The sequence below is a fragment of the Thermobia domestica genome, chromosome 2 (assembly GCF_964235325.1).
Source record: "Thermobia domestica chromosome 2, izTheDome1.hap1.1, whole genome shotgun sequence".
NCBI lineage: Eukaryota > Metazoa > Arthropoda > Insecta > Zygentoma > Lepismatidae > Thermobia > Thermobia domestica.
Window position 1 is genome coordinate 291,571,879 of NC_137455.1, and position 12,436 is coordinate 291,584,314.

The 12,436-nt window shown below is 31.5% G+C and overlaps 1 protein-coding gene across 3 annotated transcripts in view; it reads left to right on the plus strand.

Annotated features, from left to right (window-relative positions):
* LOC145678572 (telomerase protein component 1-like) overlaps window positions 1-12,436 on the plus strand; it is a 556,234-nt gene that overhangs the window by 450,538 nt on the left and 93,260 nt on the right. For all 3 annotated transcript variants that reach the window (XM_081748879.1, XM_081748878.1, XM_081748880.1), the window contains exons 28-30: window positions 2,680-2,851; window positions 4,966-5,101; window positions 10,471-10,655. In XM_081748879.1, the coding sequence (XP_081605005.1) occupies window positions 2,680-2,851; window positions 4,966-5,101; window positions 10,471-10,655 (493 nt within the window). The remainder of the gene's footprint in view (window positions 1-2,679; window positions 2,852-4,965; window positions 5,102-10,470; window positions 10,656-12,436) is intronic.

Genomic DNA, 12,436 nt, shown 5'->3' on the forward strand with positions numbered 1-12,436 from the left:
CCCTCTTGTCCAGTTAAAGGTATTATCCCGACTCGACTTGTTTACTCTAATCTTCCTCCCATCAACCTCCGCTTCACCATTTGCGCTGTACTGCTTAGCTTTCCATACTTCCTCCTTCATCTTCCTCTTCGCTTCTTCTAATTGACGACTTGCAACATTGGGGGATGATTGATGATTGCTTGCTTGATCTAGCCTTGACACTTTTTCCTGTAACTGGATTAGATTAAAATTTGGTTTTTCTTGAGCAACGTTTGCAACTTCGGTGGTTTTGATTTTACGTTTCCACTCAAACTTGGGATTTAACCTCTTGGCAAAACATGCCCTTGCATAATGACCTTTAAAAAGACATCTAAAACATCGTTTAGATGTAGCTGGACATTTCTTATTGTTGTGAACTCGCTGACATCTTGAACACAATTTAAACACTTGACTAGAACTTAAGGATGTACTTTGATGGTCATTATATGTTTGATTAATCATTGTATTTGGTTGCTTACACGTTAGTTGACGTTTAAGTAAAGATATTTCTTCTTTTAAGGCAGTTATCTCCAGATCTCGTCGATGAAATTCCTCTGCAATCCATTTTTCAACTTTCGTGTTCACCATTTTCTGTATCTGTTCCCATATATTCGAGAGCATAGAATTCTTTGAACTTGACTGCGCCATTTGTTACTTTATAAAAATGTAAAAGGAGAATTTGGCTAGTGTTAGTAGATTCAATTACTCCTATCGTAAACTATCTGAAATAGTATATCTCAAGTAATTAAAACTTCTGTGCTCACTACATGTAAATCAACAAATAATCTTACTTGGAATCGTACTTTTATTCTGAATACTTCTTAGCAGTTTCTCTCTGAATCTTACATATTCATATACTTAATTATTCCTTCTATTCTTGTCTTCACGACATACAGTCTGAATCTTCATTATATCTTGTTTATCTTGGCCATCTCTAGTTTCTCTTGACAATCACAGATTACAAATCTTATGCTACACAGCATGTGTACTCTATCATAACATTTCTTACCAACATAGTCCTCCAACACTGCTGTGATCGAACATAAACCGCAATTTCAAAACATGTAGTAGGCATTTCTCCCATACATACTGCTGAACAATGAAGTACTCTATATAACACAGCTGTGAGACGTGCCGTCTATTTCACTATCCGTTCCTCATACGACGTCGTTGCAACGATCATCGAAAATATGACATTACTTATGGAATGAGCTGATAGTTATCTTCTCAAGTACAAAACGTCTTTTTCATTTGTTCAGAAATGCATATCTAATTAAAAAAATAAATTTTCCATGATGAGTGTCTAAAGAGTTAAAAATAATGAAAAAGTATCTGTATTTTGTTATTGTCCGTATGACATTACAGTCATATGTAGTCTTGCTTTCTATGTGGTAGGAAAAATAAAATAGGGAAATAGAAGCCAATGTTTCCATCCCTTTAAAAAAAATTATTAGGTCCGAAGATATGATATGTAGCAAGAGAAGTATGGATTTCAGTTTTTATGTACGAGTACAAACTAGACATACTTGTAATTTGAATGATACCTCAAACATAACGATTTTCTATTATACTTGTATTACTCATTGTTTTAAACCTTCATCGATGAATTACTAGTAGATTTCATATACGTTTAGACCAGTGACTGATTGAATCCTCACACACTTAGGAGTTTGTATTCAATGTTCGGCACTTAATTCATTTGAGAAGTACGATAAGAGGAGTGATAAAAGAATTTGAAACAAAAGCCTCTCACTTTCTCTTCAGTAATATTTTAAATAAGTTACAAAATACGTTGCATCGTTTGATTATCGATATGTTATCATTGATTGTATTACTTCTTTTTACTATACTAAATACTGGTACATGCAGTCAACTGGGTTGGTTAACTATTACACCATCACCATCATTGTGTTTTGAATTTTTATGACCTACGTTTGCAGATGTGTTCAGAAATGTGGTGGAAGACTTAATTTCCCCTTCTTTACTAGCTCATTTCTTGCAAAAGTACCTAGATAACCTAGCGTCTGTTTCTGTAATTTATAGCCCATTACAGTTTGATGATTATTTGCTGAATTTCGACAAGAGAATTCAATGATACAAATCAAGCATAAGTAAAAAAATATGACACATTTTTGGAAAACTTTACCCATATTTTACTGCCAAGTTTTGTATATTTATTCAACATTTGTAAACGATGTTTCGATCATCCTTTTCCATGTAACACTTTTTGATCGATATTATAATAATAGCTTTAAAATGGAGATTACATTAAATTTATGTTTGTTAAGTAGTTATTTCTCGTAAAAAAGACACCGCTTTTTGTGGTAAATCAATATCACAAAATGTGGAAGATAGCAGCCTTTATAATTAAGCAAAAGTTAACGTAACTTAAAGAAAGAAGAAAAAACGCAAAAACATTTTAGGATTTAGCGTTAACATTTGCGTAAAGAGGTTGATTTCAGGAAAACCATTTTCATTAGAAAAATCGTCGTATTAAACCAACAATACCAAATATGTGCTATTTATTATTATTTACTTAATATTCTTAAAGTAAAATACGTTAGAAATTTAATTTTGAAAGGGAGAAATACGGATTGTAGGCCAAATAATGTTTAATATATTTTAGTATACGTTTCAAAATTTCCTTTGTTCTACTTTCAGTTGTCCTATATTGACTGTTCAATTAGCTCTTAATGAACCGTCGAAGAGTCCTGTTTCGAAGCAGGCTATTGAACTATTAGAAATGGCTGGCTGTGCTATCTTACCCGTAACGTGGATCAATAAACCTGAAGATGTGGGACCCTGTCGCATGACCATCACTGATATACCAGAGGTTAGTATGGATATAGGTTCTGCGTTAAGGTTTGTAGTATTTTCACAATGAAGTAGCTTATAACATTTTTCCTTGTACAAAATGAGTTCTATGTAGGAATACAAAGAGGAGAGGAATAAGACTTATTCTCTGATTTCCACAGTAATACTTAAAATTTACTCATAACTTGTTCAAAAAATTATCCTGGATTAATATAGTAGCAGAGTTTGTCGGCGAATATTGTAATTCGATGTTGAAAATGACTCAAACTTTAATAAATCCGTGGACCTCATCCAGTAATTTACACATATTATTATTATTATTATTATTATTATTATTATTATTATTATTATTATTATTATTATTATTATTATTATTATTATTATTATTTGTTACTATGGGACTGTTTATTAGATCAGAAATAACAGAAATGTCTGTATTCTTGTCGCTGTCCAATAAAGCAACTTTTGTTCGTAGTAATCATTCCCAGAATATGTAAGAGGGGTATTTTTTTTTTTTTTTTCCTAAAGTTGATGCTTCTGAGCTTTGGTTAACATCTTCTATCCAGTACATTATATCACGGGCTTCTCTGGTGGGGGGACGAGGGAGCCGCGCCCACCTTAATATTTTGAAGTACAAAATATTCAATATTTCATTCTATTTTAATTTGTTTAGTAACGACAGAATAACATATAAATAATAATAATTATATTTACTTTGAATATAATATTTAGGCTGTGAAACGATTATAACAGAATTCTTAATACACATTACGGGGTCCGTGAAGGTAAGCACAAAGGTAACAAATAGGATCGAAGATAATAAACAGGTAGGACTAGGTAGTACCATTTAAATAACTTCCTTTGATGTCCCCCCCCCCAAATTTTACATGCCAGAGACGCCAGTGCATTATGTAAGGTTCTGTTTTATATTAAATTCTCAACTTATCTTCAAAACTTGTGAATTCTTTTAATATTACTTTTTTATACTACCGTTTTAATTAAAATAAAGCATCATTGCTAGATAGCAAGAATAATGAAATTTTCGCATACAGTATTGCAGGATGGAAATGTTTTCCTGAATATGACAACTGAATTAAATTGATGTCTAATTCTTGCTAAGTGACGTAAGACCAGTTTTTAAACAGTTTGTAATCCAACTAATTAAGGGTGTCAAATATTACTGACTTCTTAATATCTTAAAGGGTTAATTCCTTTAGTGTGCACGTTTCGTACAAATTTTCAGTTCATTTTGCTTTGAGGATTCCGCTTTTGAAAATATATTACATTAATAATAATAATTTGTGTACTAAATAATAGGACTTGTAGTAAATAACTAAGGCTATCCGTGTTCATAGGACAAAACGAATTACTAAAGTCGTTGATGGTCAATATGTGAAATAAATTGCCTTCCAAATTAAAAATGGCAGTATACCAACTGATCTAAAACGTCAAGCAAACTGTATATAATAGAAAATGAACTTAAATTATTAAGTATAAGTTTATTTTTACTTAAATAACGTAACGAATACTTACTTAAATTTTCACACTCACCCCCATGTTCCGTGCATAAACTTCTACAATATTCAAAAAACTAGTCGGTTTTTCTTCTGGCAGTAAAGATTGTAACTTTTTTCACATGTTCTTATTTCGTATATATTTGATTATTTAGATTCCTTACATGTGTATAACTTGTGTCAAACATACACAAAAACTTACAACTTCGATTAATAATTGTCGTCACCGAGTCTATAAATATACTTATAGATTTCAGTGATATTGATTAATTCGCAAATAAACACAATTTATTTACTCTGAAGTGCATCTGAATAACTCACCTCTTTTTACACTTTAAAAACACATTGTTATTTTTCAAACCCTTTGAGTCAATCTTTTTTGTAGTATCGTTGTTCATTTGCTTTTTTAAAATTTATTAAAAATGATGACATCCAATTTATTTACACTCTTCCGTATTACTCTTGTATTCTGTATTACATACTTTAGAGGTGGAATCAGGTATTAATTCCAGATTGTAAAGATATACTACTTTCAATAACTAATGTGCATGGAAAATTAATAAGGATATTTCCAAATACGTCACGTTAATATTACGTTTATTGCTGTGTTTCTCTATAGGTGGTTCATGCAGTAAAAGTTTCACGTGATGAACGTAAAGTAGTATTAGGTGGTGGAAGCGGCATAGTGTATGTTTATGACTTAATGACCGGTCAACGATTGTTGTCTCTAACAGGCCATGGTACCACTGTGACGGGTAAGTTTACACTCTTTCTTTCAAAAATAACAAAATAATTTATTATGTATATAGAATATAGTTGGGTTATGCATTGTGTATATTTTAATAAAAATTACTTTGCAGTCGTTTTGCTCTTTTACTCGGCAGCTTTGTCAAGGATGTGTTAGCAAACACAATATTTCGTGATCTTAATGTAATCAGGATGTTGCTGATTTTACGATGTCAGAATATCATATTTTTAACAATACTTCCTTGCTAAATTTAATTGTTAGTCACACCTGTACGTTATTATTTAAACTAACTGTTGATGATCACCTTTTCTGAAAGCTCCGTTCTGAAAGCTTAAGTAAGCAAATATATTCAATCAAAACAACCACTCGTAAGCAATTTAATATTCAACTTGCTTAGTCTTTTGCAAAAATAATCCGAATATTAAAAATATTAGGTTTGTAATGGAGTATAAAAGAAGATAAAAATGAATAGTAATTTGCTTGAAATGAAGATGAAAATTAGTTTAGATTCTTAGATTCTTGAGTGTGGTTGTAGTTGCGAAGATTATGTTCTTTTCATCCCCTTAGAGATGTCCCTCGAAAGGATTAAAGGTTGTGTTAATACTCAACAGATACGGATAAGACAAGTTAGTGATTAGGCATTGTCGTTTGTTGTATAATAAATAATATAAAGCTATTAAACTTTAATCTATATCGCACTTCGATTCGTCATCGTACAAAATTTCTGAATCATATGTGTAGATATCAAATACACATGAACTTAACTTTATCAGATGATTGCAAAAGTTCGTGTCCGATTTGAAAATAAAACATAAACAGTCGCATTTGACAGGAAACAGGTTTCTTAATCCGTTATGTTGTCACCATCCTGTACTACAATTGCCTTCTAACGTTTTACAAGCTTGCGAATTCCTTAATCCTAAAACTGCAAAGAAAACTGTGAAGATGGTCGTTAGGTAATTCTTCATAGCTTTCACGGAACCAAATATCTTGTAGCAAATTACTCTACAGAGATCGAAATACTTAAAAATCCGAAGGAACAAGGTATGAATAATATAGTGGTTACTAGAGAATTTTCTATTTAACTGCTGCTATTTTCGCAATGTCACTTGCGCTACATGTGGTATGGCGTTGTTATGGTAGATAATGATGTTTTTTTCTGATTGGTCAAACCAGAATTTTTGTGATTTTCCGCATGAAGTTTGGTGAGTTGCTCACATATTCACTGTGATAGTTTCGAGATGGAAGAAGCTCGAAGAAAATTATTCCTTTGCAATCCCACCAAATAGACAGCAACACCTTCATCGGACATAAGCAGCATTATGCACGAGGTCTGCACTTTCACATGCTTATGTTCAGCTCCGTTTCCGTTGTTGTACAAGATCCACTACATCGCCTGTAATACTCAGATTGAAAATATATCTTTTCCATAATGTGCAAGCAGAATCCAGGTTATTTTTCTTCAAACAAAGCTGCACTCACGTATCGACCTGAGATGTGCATCCAAGTTCCTTTAAATGGCGAAATGCAAGTAAATTGTCAATTTTTACCCTTTCGTCAAAATCTTCAGTTGTAATTCTTGGGTTATTTTTGAAGTAATGAGTATCCAAGCAAAAATGTGGCTCGCGGAACTAAACTCAATTTTAATAATAAATACTATTTAATATTTAATAGACGGTACATATCAGAACTTAATCGTGTCTCTGCTGGTGTTAAGGAAAATAAAACAAAGGAAAATAAATCACAATATAAATATATATTAAAATAAATTATTCAACATTTCAGAAAGAAATTAAACCAGCTGATCTAACTGTAGTAGTTTATTATGGCGGTGATTTGTAGTTAAAGTCAATAGGTTTAGATTATTGTATTTTACATGTCTAAAAATAAATATTCAGTAATCATCAGAATTAGAAAGAATAAAGGTTTATAAATATAGGTAATACCCTTTTCTATACATTTAAATGATTTCAGAATAATTCCAAAATAGTACAGAATAGTTTATTTTCTTTGCACGTATATAAAAAATGTGAAACACATTCAGTAGTTAGTTGCACAATAAATAAGAACGTGTAATTTACAAGATTACTTACTAAACCAGAAGCACGAGTATACTTTTTGGTGGTCAATAATGAATGTAATTTTTTATATATATATTTTTGTGGTGAATACATTATGATACTGAATTAAACTCTAGTTCAGCTTTCAGTTAAATTATTCCAGCATTTGACTTTACATAGAAATCGCATATACTGTGTATTAATGAAGACGAAAAAGTAATTCGTTTTGTTTTATTGCTTAAATAAATATTTTTATATAAATGAAGTAGGCCTCTTCAACTGATAAAATCTTATACATATTACTGCTCATAAGAAATCTAAGGTAGCTATTTTACACCATAAAGAAATAGTATATTGTTACGTAGCTACAGAAGTAAATTGCTGAATAAGAAAGAAAGAAAAAAAAAACCTAATTCGAATTCCCTGAGAAATTACTGTCCTGATTTAATATACTATTCTTATATCAGATAATCTATAATACTAAATTTTGATTTAAAGTATATCGTTATTCAAAATTTATCTATAGATACGATTTTTTTTAAATAGTAATGTAATTTTGAATTTCCAAGACTTGTTTTATTTGTTGATTTTAGCTTAAAAGAGGTGATCAAAGACATGAATCTAAATGGAATATTCATTATTTTGAGCATATTGCAGATTGTATATCAAAATTACGTGTTGAACGGATATTTCGGCTGTGGTTACAGAAAATTGAAGGCTGAAAATCGCTTCTCATTTTGATAATAGCAGAACTGTCATACGAACTTACGAGAAGCCCCAAAATCATATCTGAAATTGGTATTTTGTTCCAGAAGGCACTAACCACTCATAGGCCTCATAGGCTTATATATTCGATCATTAAGAACTTGTTCCTCAAGTTTAAACATGTAGGGACTCGCTTCCCTCACAAGAAATGACAGGTACTACATTTAAATATTAAAATCCGTGCAATAAATATCTATTTAAGATGAAATTCTCTTGTCTAAATAATCAATAAACTTTATGAATGTTATTTATATAGTTAGTTCATAAGTAAATACATGAACATATACGAAAGTCTAAAGTTTTTTTTTCTTATAGCAAGAACTTACGCACTTTACTTTTCTGGAAAAGTTAGTCATCCTACTTAGAATGGTCCTCTCTCTTTTCACACTAGAGGGAAACACATGGATGTCAGCAGAACAATCTTCAATAAAGCATGGAATTAAAGGAACAAAATAATCGTGTTTCGCTCCTTTTTGACATTACTAAAAACACTCCCATTAAAACACGAAAAAGTATTCAATTTAGAAAAAACTTAGTAAATTAAACTTAAATAAAATCTATTAGTACCCTTTCTTGCTACTAAGTATGCAACGTAGTCATGACGTAGTCGCAATTAGAAAACCTACTATTTAGACTAGGACTTAACTAATATATATATATATATATATATATATATATACTCATGCACAACTTTGTCATCAATACAAGAAGGCCGCCCGTAGCAATATGAATTTTCCGAAGTTCAAATCAACCTTTTCGCAATTTGCAAAATAATTTTTTCATTCTTCTGGGGGCAGAATTACAGTCAACACGTAACTCAAACGTTTCTTATTGCAATTCCAACCATTCTGTCCGATACTCCTATAACATAATATCCCAGACAGAAAATGCAGGTGGTTTACAGGCGACTGTGAAACTTGCATAAACAGACATATTTTTACAGGCACCTGAAAATTGAACTCTTTTAAACGCATGAGACAGGTGTCAATTTTTTTGACGATCATTGCATGTTCATTTCACGGAAACAGGTAGTTTTCATGTTGATAGGGCTGCAACCTTGCAACGTGAAAAATGCGTGTAAACAACATGTAGAGAGTGGAAAGACATGTACGTAACCGGCATATTCCATGTAGTTTACTTATACGTTACCTCATGAGGATTTGACGACAGCTGCTTTTCATTTGATAAAAATGTAATTGCCGTGTTAAATACATGTGAAATATAGGTGTTAGCAAATTAGTGGGCGTGTTAGCGGAATATACATGTAAAGTACATCGCATTAAGTACTATACATGTGTCAGGACCTTGCATATGTGCATGACAAACTGAAGACTTTGTGCCTGAATATTACGTTTCCTACACCTGTAACATTAATGATTCACTCCAATCAACCTTGTTTATTGCATTTACCTGTTTAACCCATTTATTGGCAATCATGATCATTGCATGTTCTCGTTCACCTGTACATTGCCTGTACAATGTACAGGTAGGGGAGGGGAGTTACACACTTCGCATGTACACAAAAATGATAAATGTAAAATAACATATTCTACATCATGCGTTTTCTATGCTATACACTAATACATGGTATTTACATGCAATGCGAATGCCACATATGTATATTACATGTTGATAAACAGGCACCTTCCTTGTACTTTTCATTCTTACTGTACTGCGAATGTTACCAACAATCCATTCAAGGTATTTTACATGCACATATTCCCTCCATTTACTTGCATGTGAGTGACTACGTGTACATTGCATGTTCTAATTTTAATGTACAGGCTCTCTACAACGCGTGTTTCCGTGCAAAATTTCCAACAGAAGTTTAATACTTTTTCGACATGCATATCACCTGAAGACAATGTGCCTGTAATATTTTCTTTACATGTATTTTCACCGAAACAGGCGCCTGTATAATGCGTCAAAATCTGACAGGCTTTTACAGGCAGTTCCTTGTACAAAACATTGCATGTTTCCTCAAAAATTTTCATAATAGATAGTAGAAGTGTAACTCGCTCAATTTGACGGAGTTCTCTCCCACACAAATCTAAGTCATTCAACTCTGTCTTGCACCTAAAGAACTCATCACGCTACCACCTATCCATCGTATACCACAACATTGTTTCTCTGAGACTATTTCTGCCATTTAAAAATATAGCACTAACTTTGTTCATCAACCAATAGTTTTATACTATTAAAAATTGTTATTAGTAAGATGTACTCTGAAAATGGAAAATATATATATATATATGACGATCAGTTCAGTTACTTTATTCAATCGACGTTTTGTCAGTTCAGTCTAATATTTAAGTCAGAATATTAGTTCTAAAGGTAGTGATTGCTTTTCTAAATATTTACAGAAAATGTTCCATGGGAAGCTATTCTGTTTAAAGTAGATTAACTTCTTTCTTTCGTGTTCGAAGTTGTTCATTATTCCTATTTAGATTTATTTTATTTTCTACTTAATAAAATAGTTGATTTTGTATTGTAAACTGTTTGAGTCAAAATTCTAGTTCTTGGCAATATTTTTATAATTATTGTATTACAGGTATCTGTTACTTGGCGCCTGAAATCATATGTAGTGTGTCAGAAGATGGTACCTTAAGTGTGTGGGACCTGCATAAAGCCGTACGTTTAACCAGTAAAAATGCTCATCGTCGTAAGATCACAGGGATTGCAATAGCTTCCGATGAGTCAGTTTTCGTGACTGTTAGCTGGGATGGTAACATTAAGGTACAGTATAATAACCTACTAACGAATTGCTGGGTTAATTTTCGTTCTTCTTTTCTTGAATGGTCATTTTCACGAAATATGAGTTTGATAGACGAGTAAGAGAAGTGCGCATTGTGAAAAACGGTTTTATTAAGTTGTATAGTATGAGATTTTAATATTTTAACACATTTTGTGTTTCTTAAAACTGGATCTGAATGATTTTTATTTAATTTTTAAGGATTGTTCATTAAAACTAATATGAAATTAACATAAGTAAATAAATATAGAAACCATCTTACTTCTAACAGATTGCTAAATGATGAACGATTAAATCTAACCTACTGTTTATATAAAATAATACACTATCAGTGTTTTGACCTTCCCAAGACTGAAAAAGACATTCCGGAATTCAGAGCAACAATGAGCAAACATCTTAAAGTAAAGATAACAAAAACCTGAAGGAAAAGAATTGCTAACATTGACCTTTTTTTAACCCAGAAGACTAGTACAAATACAGTATGAATAAACCTACCTACGTTATTGTCAATAGTTATCGAAGAACCCATATACACTACAAATTGACTTATCGATCTTAGTAAATGGCATCCCATAAGTGATGTATATATACCTTCTACTTGGTAATGATGTTTCTTCCACTTGGTAATGGTGAAAGCATTTGTTTTCTTTTCTTTCTGTCTATTTCTGTGTTTTTTCTTTCTTTCTTCTCGTTAAATGCATGAAATTTACTACTTAATATGGTTTTCTTTAAGTTTACGGATTTATGTGCATTATATATACAATGTTATTATCCGGGACAAAATAAATCATTCGTAGAATGCAGGATCTAAAAGAGTGTTAACTAAAGGTACAAGAGTAAATTTCTTACCAGTAGATTAGTTAAATTAATTTTAAATTTTTTCGTTCCCAAACATTACCACTGTTGTATGTGGGTGATTATGTTCGATAAAAACACAGAACTCATCTCTGGATTGGCAGCGAATCAGTTGATAGATTGACATTCAATATATTCTTCTGTAACAGTAATGTCATGAAAGACACGGCTTACTATTAGAGTAGAATCAAATTTCAGTACTTGGATTTCTGTTTCAAAGATGCAGTTCGTGCAGACGTATACTTATTAGAAATACTGTACCCATGAACTCCGGTGGAATAAGAATTATCGTGGTTCTGAAATTACGAAAAATTGTAGTGTTTTCATTGTTTTACCTTTTCGAACTTGTATGATTCTCTATATGGTTGATAATTTAACTGACAAAATTTACAATAATTTAGTTCCGATAATAAAAGAATAAATAAATGAGAGAGAAAGAGAGAGGGAGAGAGAGAGAGAGAGAGAGAATAAACTTTTCTAGAAGAAGTCAGTCTTAAATGTAATGTTTTCTAGAAGGTTTGTATTTCTAACATACAAGTAAATCTTCATTTTAACTAGTTATATTATCGCCTATATATATATATATATATATATATATATATATATATATATATATATATATAATATAAAATTGTAATGTTGAATAGTTGCTATACCACTGTAGAGGACTTCAAAAGAAGTAAGAAGAATAATGAAAACCGGCGCCCTAAGCAACTGCCAAAAAATGCATAGTTTCAGAGCTGCCGCACACTGGAAGTATGCGTTAATAATTTTTAAAGCAACTTAGCTTAAAAAGTATGAGACCTACAGAAACGGTTCAATAAAGTTGAATAGAAACTAGTGTGAATACTGTCAAAATATCCATGTTTTAGAATCCTATAACACCTATGGAACATTTATTATAAACAGT